This window comes from Aquila chrysaetos, chromosome 2 (assembly GCF_900496995.4).
Source record: "Aquila chrysaetos chrysaetos chromosome 2, bAquChr1.4, whole genome shotgun sequence".
Taxonomy (NCBI): domain Eukaryota; kingdom Metazoa; phylum Chordata; class Aves; order Accipitriformes; family Accipitridae; genus Aquila; species Aquila chrysaetos.
The window spans coordinates 6101518-6119413 of NC_044005.1; the positions used below are offsets into that span (position 1 = coordinate 6101518).

At 35.4% G+C, this 17896-nt stretch overlaps 1 protein-coding gene across 10 annotated transcripts in view; it reads left to right on the forward strand.

Moving 5' to 3' along the window:
• Positions 1-17896, forward strand: part of ARID4A (AT-rich interaction domain 4A) — a 51047-nt gene that overhangs the window by 15725 nt on the left and 17426 nt on the right. For 9 of the 10 annotated variants that reach the window (XM_030001881.2, XM_030001871.2, XM_030001897.2 and 6 more), the window contains exons 6-12: positions 2435-2514; positions 2618-2712; positions 3335-3467; positions 5365-5444; positions 7205-7281; positions 9144-9310; positions 17760-17832. In XM_030001881.2, the coding sequence (XP_029857741.1) occupies positions 2435-2514; positions 2618-2712; positions 3335-3467; positions 5365-5444; positions 7205-7281; positions 9144-9310; positions 17760-17832 (705 nt within the window). Of the gene's footprint in view, positions 1-2434; positions 2515-2617; positions 2713-3334; positions 3468-5364; positions 5445-6279; positions 6605-7204; positions 7282-9143; positions 9311-17759; positions 17833-17896 lie in introns of those variants that run through there. The other variant, XM_041128345.1, reaches the window with a different exon arrangement.

Sequence of the window (17896 nt, forward strand, 5' to 3'; positions counted from 1 at the left end):
AGTTTGCAATCTATAATTTCCTCGTATTGGTCAGGAATATCTAATTATGTGACTTTCAAAGTTCTAAGTTAAGTTTCATGTTTCTTGTAATTGAGGAAAGCAGAATATCTCACACAGTTAATTGTCATAATTTCTTTATGTGTCCTAATTTAAGTAGAGTTTAGTGTGTTTTACTAGTGTATTTTACTTAACATTCAGTATTTATAAGATTTTTATCTTTTAGGGATGAAAAAATGGTATGTGTCATCTGGTTTGTGAATGGTTTACTTGATTTTTTTCCTCTCCTGTACTAGTTTTAATTAAACAGGTAGAGCTTCCAAAATTGGAGATAAACTAGACCAATTTTTTTTTTTATTTACTGTCAAGTATCAGGTTCTGTTTGCTTTTTTCGGTAGTTACCTGCTGCCAGTCACCAGCCATTTGTCCCCTAAAATGGTTATTTGTGAAAACATAGTACTTTGACTTTAGTTCTGAATGTGTTTGGCAAAGGATGGTGATGGTAATCTGCTTTTAAGTCTCTTCAGAGCAATGAAAGTGGCACACACTGTAGGGTGCACAGAATGTTTAAAAACAAAAAAAAAAAAACCCAACCAGCCAAACCACCCTAAAACTTAAAAATATGCCAATGAAATATTGTTATCAAAGTGTACAGAGAGCTGATGAGTGACAGGTTTGGAGTGGGTAATGAAACTTCAAAGGGGTGGCACGGATTTTGTTGTTGTTGTTGTAAGTGTAAACCTGTGACAACGCTGAACTTCAGATTTGTTTTGAGCACTCTGGTCTTTGTACTTGGCTGATCAATGGGTACCAATGCTGAGTTAGTAATACGGAGGGGAGGAGCTCATACTTTGTTTTCCCAGTTGGTGCGAAGTGTTGCAGTAGTGGCTTTCTTGAGCTGTAAGCTAAACTACAAGATTTTGACAGTAACATACTGACATTGGGGTTGACGGGTCTTACTGGTATTTATATTTTAAAAGTTTTGAAAATATTATTAACTAGTATAGCTAATTAGGCATATAGGTATCTGCTGTTCTTAAAATATTAGGTTTTTTGAAGGGGGAAAAGTTAGTTGCTTTGTGTGTACAAGTATTATAACATACACCATTAAGATAATTCAGTAGTGGAGTATACCACAGCAGTATCTCTACTCTGAAGATGGAGGAACCTTAAAGCTTATCTTATCAAGCTAATTTGTATTCATACCTTTTTATATAGTTATTATTTTAGTATTGTAGCAGTCTAAGGGTTTAATCTAAGATTATGAGAATGTGACTGTTCTATTTAGGTTTTTTGGCAAAATAAGTGCTTTTCTTGCTGTGTTTTTGCTAACAATACACATATATTTGATATTTGTGCTAGCTCAAGAGATTTTTTTTTTTTAATAGAAGTGTGCCAAAATTATCATACTGATATGGACAACACTTGAAACTTCCTTTTTTTTTTTTTTTTTTTTTTTTTTTTTTTTTTTTAAGTTCACTACTGGAAAAAATATGTTTCAAGTAGTTTAAATATAGAGTAGTATTCTGCACTTTAACCCCATACAAATAAACTTTTACCTTACTGGAATGACAGACTGCAGCCACCTGGTCTCTGCTCTTTGAAAAGGGCCTGTTCACATGGCTCTGACAGTGGGTTCTGAGCCAGTGCGGGGGGAACTAGTAACTTTTCTTTCCTTCTCTTCAAGGAAATTTTCATGAAAAGGTTTTATTTAAACTGACTAAAGAGTAAATCTTTCTCAGGCAGAGCTTGCAATAGCCTCATAGCATTGTAGTGTTCAGGTGTGTGTTGGTGGAAATTGATGGAACTTCCCTTTCACTTATAAGTGAGTTTTAAGAGAACAGTATGTCTACTAAGTATTCTTTATAAATTGGTCAGACTTACAGCTGCAAGTTTCCAGTACTCCCAGTCTGTTGGTAGCACAGTATTGATAGTGTAGCAAAAACTATCACACGCTTGTGTTTCTTTGCATTCATTTATCTTTTTGTGGGGTGGTTTGTAGCAAGAGGGAGGATTAAAAGGTAGCATAAGGAATAAATGGTAGAGTTAAAAAAAAAAACCAACAAAAAAAAACCAAACAAAAAAACCAAACCAACCCCTAAGATTGTTAGATAATAGTAACTGGTATGAATCCAGTAGCTATGGTTTGAAATGTGCAGTGTATTGATAAGAAGCATGTCTAAATTTGAGTATTGCATGCAAAAGCCTTACTTTATACTGGCTTGAATCTCTGTATGAAAATGTTATCTGTTCTTAGACTGAATCTTGAATACCACCCTTCATTTTGCTTGTGAACTAATGAAATGTTTAAATGGTGGTCTTGAAAGTCATGTTTTACAGAATATTCTGGATTGTGACATAAATAGTAGACTTGTTTTGTCAGCTTGGGAAAGATCTGATCATCTTGTGCCAATGTATTTTCTTGGCTTCATACTAGTTTTTGATGATGGTGATGAAAGGACCTTGAGACGAACTTCATTATGCTTGAAGGGAGAAAGGCACTTTGCAGAAAGTGAGGTAAGACAATGATGGACATGCAGTGAAAACTAAGTAGTTTGTTTATTTATTTTATAATAAGAAAAAACTGCAAACTAATTTTGTTTTCTCTTTTTCCATGTAGACACTTGATCAACTGCCACTAACCAATCCAGAGCACTTTGGAACTCCAGTTATTGGGAAGAAATCTAATAGAGGAAGAAGATCTTCTCTTCCTGTGTGAGTTTTGATAGTGCTCTGTTGCTTTCCTTTCCTTTAGTGTCCTTTGCTAAAACTGAAGTAGCACCATTGAAGCTGTAGTGGTCTGAATGCACTATCATGCAAGTTGTGTGCACAGCTTATGGACTTAAGTAATTCAGTTCATGCAGACATGTTCATATGTTAGCAGTATTATGAAATTGATGGGGTTTTTTGCTTGTAGTAGCCCTAAGAATGTTATGCTTCTTTCATATAATAGGAACTTGTGTCAGGAAATGTAGGATGTTTAACCTTCTTTATACTGCACAAATTAGGAAAAAAAGGTACTTTTAAATTTCTGGGGTAGAGACCATTTCTCTTTGTTTCATGTCTGTGCACGATCAAATCCTGATTCAGGCCTCCAATTCCAACATGATGCTGTTGTAAAATACTACTACTTGGAAAGAGTTTCTACAAAATTCCTCTTACTAAGTAAGTGCACTTAAATATTAAGTGTATTTCAAGCAATTTCAGCTCTTAAAATTCTGATTTTGTTTTTGAAGCTTTGCAGAACAGGAAGAAAGATGTGGTTGTAAGCTGTATTTGCTTTCAAATACTAGCTTCAGAGGAAAACTTTAAAATACTGTGTGTTTTAATAATTTAGTACTGAAGATGAAAAGGAAGAAGAAAGTAGTGAAGAAGAAGATGAAGATAAAAGGCGCCTCAATGATGAATTGCTTGGCAAAGTTGTGAGTGTGACTTGTAATTCTGAGAAGGCAGACTGGTATCCAGCTTTGGTAAGTTGCTTAAGACATTAACACCTCTAGTGTCATACTACTAATATCTTTTTAGACAAGAGTGTCATCTGACTTGTTACATTGTTCATATAGCAGTTTTCCTGGATAGGATGGTTTGCAGACTTCACAACTTTTACAGCAAAGTTGCAAATACATTCAGGCTAAGCTCTGCTGCCCGTATTTGCTAAAAATACAAATCCTCTACAGTATCTATGAAGAGTAGGAGAGCAAAGATTAATGTTTATGTGTAGTTACAGTTTCCTAGCTCTTAAGTCTTTCAAAACTGCACATAAAATGATTGGTATGTAACAATATTTGTCTTCTAAAAATACGATACGTTAGGACTTGTACTCCCAGGCAATTTAAGAACACTAGATATATGAATTTTAATTGCAATGGAATTTTTATCTTTTTGTATTTAATGTTGTCTTTTTGCTTAGACTTTCAATTTTATGAAATACTAGTTTCTTTCATGCTTGCATTTACATAAATGGCCAGTTACTCTAGCAGTAGGGGTTGGTTATTTTTATTTGACTGTCAGTATAGGATACTGCTGTTCATTGCCATTGCTGATAATAAATATATATTAAACAAATTCAAGTACAAGTAGACTCGTACTGTAGAGGTAGACACTTTGCAGATTCTTTATACACACAGAAAAGTTCAGGGATGCATATTAAAAGTTGCTTGCTTTAATAAACTTTTTGGTATTGTCAGACAAGCTGAATATGCATCTTCTGTCATCCATCAGAGACGCGTTTGTTTAAAAAAAAAAAAAAAGGCATTTTGAGCATTAAACAGGCAGGTTTAGTTCACTAATTTTTGCAGATTTTTCCGTAGTCCTTTCGAGTTTTCAGGGTTAGCTGGAACAAGCTGAGCTGTTACAATCTTCTAACTTAGTTTAACATCTTATTTCCCTGCCTGAATCCAGGATCAAAAGGTAACTAACTACATAGGCTTCCCTTCCTTGAAAGAACACTATGGTGTAATGTAGGGTGAATAGTTGACACTGACTTATCCAGCTTTACGTATCTCAGTTTAAAGTGTGAAATGTAGTATTGTTGTACATGTTCTGATCGTTGTATATCCCTTTACTAACATCAGATTTTAACTTAACATTGTTCTAACTAGGGAATTAAGTTACTGGAGGCCACGTACCTGTTCTGTTCCCTGCTACCTCAGAAACAGGAATGTTTTACCTTGCTTGATTTTGAGGGTAAAACTTCTGACTCGTCTGAATGGGGTGGCACAGCTTCCACTGAGTCCTGGTAGATTCAGAAGTTCATCTGCATTTGACATTTTCTGTCTGTATATGGTCTAGAGCAAAATGTAAACTTGTTCTGTTTGTGGTAATACAAATACTGCAAATGCGTTTTTATCACCTTTTTAGACTTGGAGATGATCCTGCTGTGGAATGATGTGCTGGATTCCACACTGGCTTATACTATTCACAACTAAAAAAAACCCAAAAAAAAACCTAGTTACCTCTCAGTTTGAATGCCAAAGATCAGAAGCTGGTGTAAAATAAGTGGGGCTGTGACTTTTTAAATAGATGCTTTAAGCAGGTTTTGTGTGAACAAGAGAAAAAAAGCAGAGTGAATAAACAGGACCCCATGATGTCACCCCAGTAGACTAGTTTTGCATTTACAAATGAAATTGCAAACTTTTCTGGCTTGTACATAACAAGTAAAGCTAATAGTTTGAGGTAAACTGCTTTTTGAAATTTGTCATTGTTGGCCTTAGTAATATAAATTGGAGTAGGTTTCGTTTTTTAGAACTGGAAACTATAATAGAAGAAACAGGAAAACAGCAGTTTTCCTGCTGTCCATCTTTCTTTCCTTTCAAGATCAGCCTTTTTTTTTTTTTCTTAAAAAAAGTGTTTTATTTGAAACTTCAGGTTGTGTCTCCCAGCTGTAATGACGACGTCACAGTGAAAAAGGACCAGTGTTTAGTTCGATCCTTTGCAGATTCCAAATTGTAAGTAATAGCTTACTTTCATTAAATGCATATGGGAGAATAATGCAAAACTAATTACATATTGCTTCTGAAGACATTGTTTCTTCCAAAAGGAAAGGGTACAATTTTGTGTATTGTTGGCTGTACACATTTGTCATTGATAGTCCATTTCCAGCTAACTACTTTTGTGCTTACTCGCCTGCCTTTACATTGTGTGTACTGATAAGAGTTCATTGGATTAATAGTTTCTGGTGTTTCTTCATTAAAAAAAAAAATAAAATTAACAATGTTGAAAAACCAGGTGTTAACACTTTAGATGATTCCTGTTCTTTGAAGTGTGAGTTTTGGTTCTAATTATTTCCCTTAATGTCTTAATTATTATGTCTTTATGGGTGTCTGCTGTAGTAGTTTGGTTATCTGATTGACTCATTACCTCCAGTGCCCAGATGTCCATGGCTGTTTAAAAAGAAAAGTTTAAAAGTGTTTAATCTACTTCTTTAAATTAAAAAGTGAATGTAAAGTAACTGTTTAATCAAAATTTTTACAGAATCTGAACCAAGATTCATGCAAAAAGGAAGAAAGGTCCTGTTAGTCCGTCCCCCCTCCAAAAGTGGGAGGAGGGAGAGAGGGGCGGGAGGAAGAGAGAGACAGAGATGTGTGTCTTACTTAAGGAATAATATATTCAAAAGAATACGAAGACTAGTTTTTTTTAAAGCTATTTCCCTTTATTTCTCTTCATCCTTACTTCTAATACATCTGTCTCAACATATTGTAACTAAAAACTTCCTTTCTGAAGGCCAGCTGTCACCTCTCTTTCCCTCCTTCTTTCAAAGTGAACAATTTGTATTTTTTTTAATAGCTGTGATTTTGAGCAGGGTGCGAGTATTTGATTACTGAAATGTATTTCAAGTAACTGAAGGCTTAATTCATTTTGGCCTTTTAATATGGACATGTATCATCAGCCTTTAGATAAGTCTGGTTCTTTATATGCTGAAGGTAGAATGTTATTGGAAAAGCATGCAGACTTGCTCTGTTTTACTTTTTTTTCCCCATAGTCTTATGGCTTTAACTTCAGAAAATGGCGGCCTCCAATTCCTGAGGTTTTACTCCAGTTTTTCTGAAATAATGAAAGAAGAAAAAAAATCTTTTATAATAACTCACTTGTAAGGCTTTCCTTGCAGGTTGGTTAGCATTTCTATTGTAGTAATTCAGTAACTGAATATTCAGTATAACTTTAGAACAGAGCAACTTCCATATATTTTGCTGTGAGAACACTTTTGTAATTTAAAAATAAAAATCAGCTATTTATCAATGCAGATATGTGAATTTGGCTTCACTGTTGTTCTGTGCTACTAGAAATGCATTTTGAAAATAGAGGGCTTGTTTCTTTCATCTTGGCTAGATTGCTATTTTGGGTAGCAACTGTTGATTGATGTGAATATTTTCAATTTAGAAAATGTTTTTTGCCTACGTAGAGTATTTTACCTTTGCAAATTTGTGCAGGTTAAACACTTAAAATAAGAGCTTTACAACCTTCTCTTAATTATTTAATAACAAGGGTTTTTTCAGTGTCTGAATTTCAAAGAAAGATTGTTAACTTACTCTGGGTTTGAATCTTGTATTAGGACCTACAATAACAAATGCCTTATGCATTTAGTTGTTAGAAAGGACCTTGAAAGTGAACAATAAATCTTGAAAAATGTAGCAATTGCTGTTTTTCTAAGTCAAATGCTTGCTTTACTGTGATTTAAAAATAATAACAGAACCTTATTCTTTTTCAGTTACTCAGTAGCAAGAAAAGACATTAAAGAACTAGATGTTCAAAACTTACCAAAATCTGAGTCCTCTCCTAAAAAAGGTAAATTAGAATAATTCTAGGTCCTAAAGAAGTCATCTTGTGCAATAGTACTTTTAACTTTTGCAGATAAATGATGGCCTGTTGATTTCTGATAATTGCTCTTGGATATTTTGCAAACAATTTTAAATGTGATGAATTAGAGAAACTTTGGATATAGCTGCCTTATTATTAAAATAGCACCTAGTAGAAGTCTTGTTTATTTTATTTTAATTTCCTCTTTTGATCCAGTCCAAATGCGTGGAAAATGAATAGAATATTTTCAAGGTAGTGTATCTGAAACGTCATTGAACAACGGAACACATAGGTACCTCTCCTGTCACTAAAGTTTTGTGCTATTGCTCAAAAAACTTTATCTTTATGTTAAAAATACCCAGACAGCAAGGTGTAAAGTTTATTAGAACAGCCTGCCTGTGATTAATGTTTGATTTAAAAGTATAATTACAGAACTTGATTTCTGGATGGATAGATGATGTAACTACAGTAATCCATGTTTTTAGTAAGCTTGTAAAAGGCCAGATTCTCACTTTAATGTAAATAATTCTTAAATTTTTAGTGTTGTTTCTCCCAGTTGGACCTCGAAACGTGAAATTTGCTAAGGAGAAATATTTAAAATGTGTTTATTAAAAATAATTTGAAAAAAAAAAAAAAACAACCCAGCAACAAAAAACCCCACTCAACGACAGTTCCTCTGGTTTGGGTAAAGGTGTGGAACAGCTTCTTAACAAATAAAGATTTAACATGATACTCACAAATGAGAGCTTGAGGTGGTTTAGATTGATTCATGTAATTCTTAATGATTTCTTGTACACTTTCTTCCTAATAACTATTTCACAGTACAAGAACTTTAGAACAGCCAAAAAAATGATTGGATGCCAAGTTTAAGATAAATTGAAGAAAGAGGGTGTTTTTTTTTTTTTTTTTTTTTTTTTAATGCAGAATGTAATTGGGTTATGACATTCATTGCCATGAAGGAATATTGTTGAACCAAAGGTACTAATGGTTTCAAAAAAAGAGTTTAGACGGATTTCTGGAGGTTACTCTATCAGCAGCTATTAAAAACTGGTGCCTTTTCTTCTCCAGCAACACTGTGAATGGTTCGTTGCAATATGTCCCTCTTTTTGGTATTCTTCTGATTCATCTTACTAGTCTTTTATTGTGACTGGGGGGCACATTTTGGGGTTATCTGGGTTTGTTTTGCTTTGTTGTTTTCCCCCTTGGAGCACCTCTTCAAAGAGAAGCATATGAGGTATTCCCACTGTGCAAGTGTGACTTCTCACTGTCCCATCACTCCCATATTCATTGGTGTTGTTTTTTCTGTTCCAAACATTAATGTAACATCTATGCAGTGCTCTTAAACAAAACATTTGCTTTTTTTTTTTTTTTGCAATCTGAACTTTAAGACATGAAGATATTTTGAATCTAACTGGGATGGGTTTACTTCTTTAAATAGCTTTATTATAGTATTTGTCTCTTTCATACAGAAGAAAACAGTACGCAGTTGTGCAGAATATGTGTGGATAAGTATAGGTGCTTATCTTCGGTACTGTTCGCATCCATAGGCGTAAACCTTAGTGGTGTTCATGGGACCTATGCCTGGAAAACTACAGCATGCCATGTGTGGGATGGGTGTTCTCAACTCTAAACTCCTTGAGTTGCTGATACTTGATTTTTAAAATTAGACAGTCTCAAAACATAAAGTGTGTAAACTGAGTGTTTAAAGCTGAAGTATCTGTTTTATGACTTAATTCCATTTTTTGTTTAAGTTGGCATTGTGATTTACAAGAACGTGAAAAGGAAATTAAAAATGCTTTGTGACTGTGAATACTGTGGATGAGGTAAAACCAGGGCCCTTTCTTCTGTAGGGCTACAGGAGGCAAGCACGTTTCTCAACACAAAGGGTGTTCCTCGGAACTGGAAAATGGACATAAGTGAAATTCTGGAGTCCTCTAGCAGTGATGAGGAAGATGGAGCTGCTGCAGAAACTGATGAAGAGGAGGAAAAAAGAGAAGAGAAAACTGAAGAAGTAGTGGTAAGTCTGGGCAATTTCAGTCATTCTTCAAAGATAATTTAGTAACTTGCATGCCTGAAGATCCTGCACTTTCCAGCATTTTACTCTCAGGCGTAGCTTACTCACTTCAACTTCTTTTCAGACCTGTTCATCTTCCCTTTGCTACAGCCGTCTTTATTGGGATTTGTGACCAGTGGCAGATTGCCTCCTGTTATCCAGTGCAGAAAGTGGAGACAAATCCCAGAAATTTAGAATTTGAGGCAGCAAAGAGTGATAGAAGGAATCTGGGTCCAAAGGAGAGATACAAACGAAAAATTGATGCTGAGCGTAATAGTAGTAATCCAACCTTAAATAGAAGTAACTTTGTCTTTTTCTTTGTACTTTATATGTAGGTTATATAAAGAGTAACTTCTTTCTGAAAACAGTAGTTTGATTAAAAAAAAAACCAAAACCAAAACTATTAAAGCAAAGGCAGTAGGCTGACTGAAAGTATGAGCTAATGCGCAGCACCTGTTAAAGCTATTTGGTGCCTAAGAGACTATTTAAGAGCAGTGCAGGAGTTACCTTTGTAAGTGTTGGGTTTTCTTAACACCAGTTTTACAGGTTGGGAATCGCAGAATCATATGCTACGATGTGGATGAACTTTCTGGCTAATATTTAGAGTAAAATGTTTTTCTGCATTGAAATATTTTGAGTGGCTCCTTTTCCACAAAGATAGGCAGTTTCTTCGTGTCATCAAAGCGGCATTTACAGAATTTCCCTTTATTTCTGCTACCTGTTTTTAACCTTGATGCTATCTTTAGAAGCGGGGGGAGGAGGGACTGTTTGGTTGTGGGATTTGTTTGTTTTCTTTTCCCCTCGTCGTGCGATTTTTCACGGTACGCTCGGAAACATTCCTTTATATAGAAAAATGAAGTTTGTCTTCTGAGGAAGGTCGAACACCGTTTCCCTTTCGCTTCCCCTGTCAGCGTGCGGTTTTGTCAGCCCGAGCACAGAATGGCCGTTCATACTTGGAGGCGGCCTACAGCGTTGCCACGGCAACCGAGTGTTGGCCGGCAGTGCGCATGCGCGGGGAGGGGGTGGGTGTGTGGTGGGGGGGAGCGGGCTCTGGAGCGGAGGCTTGGCCGCCGGCCAGGGGGGAGGCTTGCCAGATGCTTTGAAATGGGCTGTCTCTTTTCTTTGCCTTTCATGTAATGTCTGATTTTTCACAATTTTTTTTATTTAATTTTTTTTTTTATTTAATTTTTTTTTTTTTTTTTTTTTTTTTATATGGAAGAGAATGTAAGTAATGCCGTATAACTGCGGATGCCGTGCAGGGAGAGAGAAAGCGAGCAAATATTTGGAAGTCAGGCTGAAATATGTCCAGGCAGTGGGCAGATTAGATAGAAAGGAAGTAAAACCATTTTACATTTGAAAGAATGCAGCTCCTAGGTAAGGATTCTGTGTTTTAATCTGTAATGTTAACATGGTTGTTAAGAATGCGGATTTGACTTGGATTTCTGATCTGGGAACTGTCTGGTGGAGCATGCAGCCAGGGTAGATCTTTCCAGGTAAAAAAAGACAATAAGAATCTATTTTTAGGTGTTAATTTTATGCCTTGATAACAGTGTTCTGGAAAATGGAGTAGATGTCTGTGTGAGAATAGTGGTATGATTAGATAAATATAAGGATAAATGTGTGCAGAATATAAAATCCTCTGGGTTTTTTCCTCTGTTTGCAGTGAAAAGGACTGAATAGGCCACATTTTGCAGGGTGTGAACTGTTGCAGTCTGTATTGGTCTGTTTGTATTAACGTTGGTTAAAATTGCAGAGTATCAGTCACTAAAAATCAAGGATTGCTGTACTAGTTTTCTAGTATCCGTTTTTAATACCATTTTTCATGTCTATTGCATAAAAGTGCTGTGTGTTTCAAACAAAGAAGGGGGAGGGGGGAGCTTCGTGGTTTAAAAAAAAAAAAAAGGCATTACTGCAAAAGAAATAGAGGTTATTTTTAAAGAATAATCTAAATGTAGAGTAGTGAAGCAAAGGATTCCTGACAGGTAGATGTGCTGGTAGGAGAAGCTGTAGAATCCATTATTTCCAGGTGACAAGCAGGCATGTAAAAATAAGGTGAGCATCTTCATGCTGAAGCTATGTAGCAGAGGATAGATATTAATCTTTTTAGTTTATGTCAGAGCAGAATTGTCATGCCGGCCCATTAAATCAAATTCCTGATTCAATTGTTACAATACAATACATATTCTTATTTTAATTGTGGGCCATGCTGTATATTGCAATTAGCATTTAGGGAATTTATCGTAATTTCTTTTTTCTTAGAAAGGCGGTAATACTGGTTACAGAGAGAATCGACAAGTGAATGATATTTTTTTTGCCTTTATTTGACTACAGATGTTGAATTACTCAAATTTTGCATTTACATTTTGTAGAGTTTCTCCTTTTTTAATCAAGGTCAAAAATAGCTTCTGTCCATCCTCTCCCAGAATGTTCTCAGTAGACCTTTTGTTTTAGAACTGCATATTGTTATATTACTAGAGATGGGAGGGAGATTTTTAAAATTATTTTTACCCCCACCCCCCCATCTCCTGAAATGCACAGCAGCTTTGCTGTCAAGGCCAGGCATGATAGGCCTTCATTAAATCAATCAAATGGACGTAGACCTACTTAATATATGATGAGAGGTTAAAGTCAGTCAGAAGAGTCTAATTCTGGGAATGGAAAGGATCCTGTTTATCTGAAGTAGGATCTTTTGTAATGATAATGGAGCAGAGAGATCTACTGTGGCTGGTGATAATAGATCCTACCATTTTTCCAGTAGCTGGGTTAAAATCTGTAACTTTGTTTTGACAGAGACTGTCTTTTGAATTGTGCTGCCTTTCATGACATCTTAAAGAGTTAGGGTAGAATTGGTACAATAAGGTTTCCAGGCTTTACATGGTTGTTCTTTGATGGCTTTTGTAAGCTGAGTGGGAACCAATATGGTGGTGGTAAGATGCTAATCCTCCTCATTGGTGGTAACTGACTTGTGTGGTCCAGAGTTGACTACGAAGGGGGACAATATGGAAATTGCTTGTCACTGACTTTAACAGAGATTGTGTTAGATTGCTCAGCATGTTCAAATTGTTGGATTTTTGGCAATAAATGCAAGATATATAGTGCAACTCAGGATTACTTTTCATTCACAATGTGAGGTTTGAATAACAGAACAGATATTGCTTGTGTCATAAAAAGTGAAAAAATCTGGAGGTACTATAGAAAAAAATCATTTATCAAATGAAAATTTAAAGAATCACTCAATTGGTTTGAATCTAGATAAAAATCTGGATATTGCTTTTGGTTCTTATCCAGTTTTCAACATGTCAGTAGAAGAGAATTAACTGGGTTTTGAGGGTACATTTGGCAGTCAAAGAATGCACTGCAGCTAAAAGGAAAGAGAAAACCTAAACTCCAGTATCTCCACATAGAAATAGAAGCTTTTGGGACATTACCTGATTTTTACTAAAAATCAGATTATATATGCTACTATTTGCTTGTATTTAAGTTGTTATGTCAGGGAAGAAATCACACCTATTTGTTTCTCAGGATTAAATAGTCAAATATTCTGTTTTACAAGGGAATGTGTAGGCAACATTTAGTTTTGCCTCTCAGTCTCCCTGTAGCCATTCTGATTCCAAAAGAATCAAGATTTGAACATGCAGTTATTTGAAATATATTTGCAGTATGTGTTCTTAATAGATACATTCACATAAGATCAGAGTGAAAGTAAGGAATTTGTTCTTTAGAGTTTGAATTTTGCAAGTTTCAAAGCTGTATCTTTTTATAATATCAAGAGTGGGAAATATCTTACCTGTAGAATTGGGTATAACACCATCTTTGACAGACTCTTCCAACTTACCTATGTCACTTTAGTAGCAGTTCCTTGTTCTTTCACTTCCCCCACCCCACCCCCAATTGAACATGCAAAAAATGTTCAGAAAAAAATTCTAGCTAGCTGGTCTTCATGACCCTCATTGAAGAAAGAGTTGTAGCACCTCTAGGTGTATGTTTAGAGGAGTTTTCTCTTAGTCTTCATTTTGACAGTCACCTGAAGGATGTATGTGTAGTATGTTAATAGTGTGTATTTATTTCAAGTTTTTAGGGTTCTTGCATCACAACAGCATCAAGAAACATTGGTCACAGTTGCTTTACATTGTTGAGCAGGGAAAATGCCAGAAGCATTTTCCAATGTACCTATTCTGCAAATAAGCAAGGATTTCAGTTCTCATGATAAGTCATTACCATATATTTTATTACCACTAAGTTCATAAAGAAAGGATGATTATATGAAATCTATGATGTGTTTTAGGAGGCTGGAGATTCATACAAATGATCAGGAGTCATCTATTAAAATATTTACATTTTGCTTCAAAGTAGTTCTTGTTTCCCATGTAGTAGTCTTTTCTCTAAGTGACTGTGGGAGACCACATAAAATGATGCCCAAATCGTCCATTTCTGTTGCAACCTATGTGTATTTTAAGATAACGTTGAAAAAGCTGACTCTAAAAGTTAAATACAGGAGTACAGTAATTTCAAAGTTAGTGAAGCATGGTATCCAGAAACAAGTGGTTTATTTACATCTACAAAAAAACCTAAGGGCTGTGATGTCTAATACATAGAATAGCCTTTAAAAAAAATAGCTAATCATTGATTAGCTAATCATCCTTCTCATGCATGCATGCGTTTGTAGGAGTTTTGGCTACTGTGAAGCATGGCCTGCATCATACCATGCTCAAATGTTCTTTACTAAGACTTTCTTGCTCACAGTTTTATGCTAACAGGCATTCTTAGAATATTCCTCTAAGAGGAGCAAAGAAGTTGCAAACTGAGGTGCAGCTCTAGAATGAGTCATTGTTGAGGATGGTTCAATTCCTGGTTCTTGTTGGTAGAAATTAACATTTTAAGACCACTCATCTCCACATGGTGTAAAGCTGTTAACTTGTTGCAATCAGTTTAATTCTTTTCATTTCCTTAATTAGCGTTCAAACTTGGCATCAGAAAGCAAATGTGCAAGTGATGAAAATGCATTTAAGTACTCTGAAGCAACAAAATTACATTAATGCTAATTCTGGCAGCTTGTCTTGATCATATACCCTTCTGAACTCCAAATCCTGTACACATTGTTCTTCCTCTTAGCATGCATTTATTTCACGGTAGGGTTTATGGTATTGCCAGTCTGTTAATAACATAAAAGAAAGATCTGTCCCTGGTACCTTAGCCCTGTATTGATTGAGTATATGGTGTACATGCTTGTAAGTAGAGATTCATTCTTTGTTTTGTAAAAGAAGCTATTTCATTGTTTGTGCTCCCACTCAGCTCTACAGATTAGCATCCGCAGAAGCTTTAACATCTTTCTGTAGAGTAAAGTATGAGTCAGGAAAACAGAGTTATATTCTTCTTTAAAATCATGCTGAAGACAGAGGCAAAACTCACTGTGAATAAAGTGGCTTGAAACCAAATGAAGCAAAGCCACTTAAAAATTTTTTACAAGTTTCTGTGGGTTTTATGTTGTGCTTATTTACTGGTTGTTATTATCAAAATAATTTTACAAAATACTTGAACACTGTTAGTATTACTTGAAAGGCAATAAGAAATTGAGTTGGGAAAGGAGTATGTCCCTTACACAGAGATCCTATGTTTGTTGTTCATTTTATTGTTTTGCTGTTTACGATATTCTTTAACTGATGTGACCTGCTAGTCAGAAAGGAGGAAGCAAATCTCAAACCCATAAAATTTCAACTTTTTAATTATAAGCAAAAAAGGGCATCTTGGAGATTTTATTTTTTTTTTTTAAATGAAATTCAGCCTCTTGCCCTGAAACAAACAAAAAAAATTCTCATGTTGCATTTAGTTACAGGTATTGGATGAACAACAGAAAGGCCTCAATTTTTAACTCCTGCCACTAAAAAATTTCATATTGTTTTGCCTCTCACTTGGACTTATCTTTAGCTACAATTTCCCTTTCTTGCAACATCTGTATAGGAATAAAATGAAATGGAGAGACAGAACTCTCTTAAGAAAACAGATTTTGAACAGTTGTCACTGTGGCCTTACTTATGCCCAGTCTAAAATGGATACCAAGTGTCTGGATAGCAAAAGTGAGTTTTGGAGTGTAGCAGTGTCATCCTGGTGCCTGCTGGAAAGAGATGCTGGGAATTTTAGCTCTCTGGTCACTCACTGATGGTGATCGCAGGTTGTGGCATCAACATTTCTCAGGTGTTTTCTTCACTTCAGGTGCAGATTTAAGGTTGCTGATAGAGCAGCTTAGATGGCTGATGTCTTTAAAATAAAACTCAACTCTAATGCAGAACAGTAGACACTCCTGGAAATTCATTATGTCCAGTTACAAATAGATAACCTTGATTTTAAAAATGACCTCTTATAAAAATTCACTTATCTTAATGTTGCAGTAAGCATTTCCATGAAGGGTTGGTCTTTCTTATTCTGGCCAGTAGCAAAAAAAGACTTTGAAATAGCTGATACATGATATACTCAGGTCTTATTCAAGTCGCCTCTCAGAAGGATTTGGTATCTACTCTGGCATTGGTACCAGGCACAGTTCAGACTCTTTCTGTCAAGGGGTGGCAACCTCGCTCATACACCATCAACAGACAGAAGTAGGTACAGGATTCAGGATGTCTCACGTAGGTGGATAAATATTGCAGGCAGGTTTTATGCCCCTGTCCTCTAAGTATATAAAAGCTTTTCAACTTTTCTTTTTGCTTTTTTTCAGCTGAAAATACTTGGTATCAGTGCAATGGTTAACATTCTGTCTGCAAGAGTGCTATTTCTAACCTACACTTCTGCTGTTCTGACCTACAGTTCTGGTTTGGCATTATGCCCACATAAAAGAAATGGTTTGAATTTAACTATTCAGAAGTATTTCTGAATGTTTACTGTTACATAGATATATTTAGTTTGCATGGTTTGAGTCGTATTGCCTTTAATCAGTAAACATTACAGTAGATGGTAGAAATTTCTCGATCTTGAAGTTGGTTTGCGATCTAGATGGAGAGAAAAAAAAGCTGTGGTTTCTATAGCAATAATTCAGTTGTTAACCTGGAAGAACGTAGTAATTCTATAGATAACTGTTTCTCTTTATATAATTGCTATGATATGCAATATAAGCAAATGGTAACTGATGCTGTACAACATTGTAATTATTAATTTAATTTCCTCAAATTACTGCCCAAGAAAAAAATAGGAAAATGAGAAACAGATATTGTCTCTGCCTGATTGTAGGTGATCCCTGTTGGGCTTTGAAGCTCAGAATGCACTGAAGCAGGCAGGGCTGAAATTCATTCTGATGCTGGGTAGATTGCTTTCTGGTTAACAAGGCAGTAGCATGTACATTTACATTTCACTGCGTGTCTTCCTGCCTTGAAGCTTAAAGTTTACAGAATGCAGAGACAACTGAAATTGAAATTGCTATTCTGGTTTCCTTCTGGAACTGCTTGTGACTTTTCTGTTATTTTTTTAATAACGTAATGATAAGATTTTTTGACACGTACTGTACATCTTTCCTCCAAGACAGCTGCAGTCTTCCTTGTGCAAACTGCCTTACCAGCAATCCCTGTGATTGCCAGGCTGGCAGGAAGAAAGTGGTGTGCGTAAAGCATTGCAGGAAAAAGATTTTTCTCCCTTTTTTTTTTTTTTTTTTTTTTTTGTCTCCACTAGAATCTCAGAATTCCATGAAGTATATGTAGATATGTAGACATTAGACATTATTTCCTCTCCCCACCCCCCAGTAAATTTACTTTAGTTTCATGGCTTTCACCTGAATAAAAGAAAATCTTCATTTTACACTGTGGACTGCTTATCATAAAGTTCATAAGTGCTTGCCTCTTTAAGGCTTTAAGTTGTAAAGATAAAACTAAAGAATTTATAATAATAAATTATAGAAGTGACTCTAAAAGTGTTTCCAAATATGAGCTGAAGTAAAGCATTGGAGCTTAGTCACAATATGAATGCTGTCTGGACCGTCAAATACAGAAACGGTTGGGGAAAGAATTGTTCTGCAACCTTAGCTATAGTTGGGGTAAGGAAGATGAGTTAAACAAAAAAACCCCAAACAAGCAAAAAAACTAAACCAAGAAACCTAGAGTTCCCATGAACTGCCTCAGTCTTGTAAATAACAGACCTTTTCTGTATTAGAACAATATGTTAAGTATATTAGTATTTTCATTTTGAAGAGTCATACTTAAATTCTTTCTGTCATGGATTGAGGCTTTCCCTGACCTGCATTTTGTTTTTTCCTCGTGAGGTGTGCATGTCAGTTTCCTGAGTAAATTTTGTTTTCTGCATATTTCACCATTATATGGGTGCAGGGCCAAATGGGAAGTGGTTTGCATTTAGTTCTTGCTGTTAGGCTTTTGTATAAATAAATTGTTACTTTGCGTATTTTATGTTTTCATTATGACTGCATTTGTTTTCACAGCCTGAGGAAGAGCTTGATCCTGAAGAGAGGGACAACTTCCTCCAACAGCTTTACAAGTTTATGGAAGACAGAGGTAACACTGAATTATTACTATTTTTTTTTATTTATTTGATCTCATGTCCAATTTTTTTAATGGC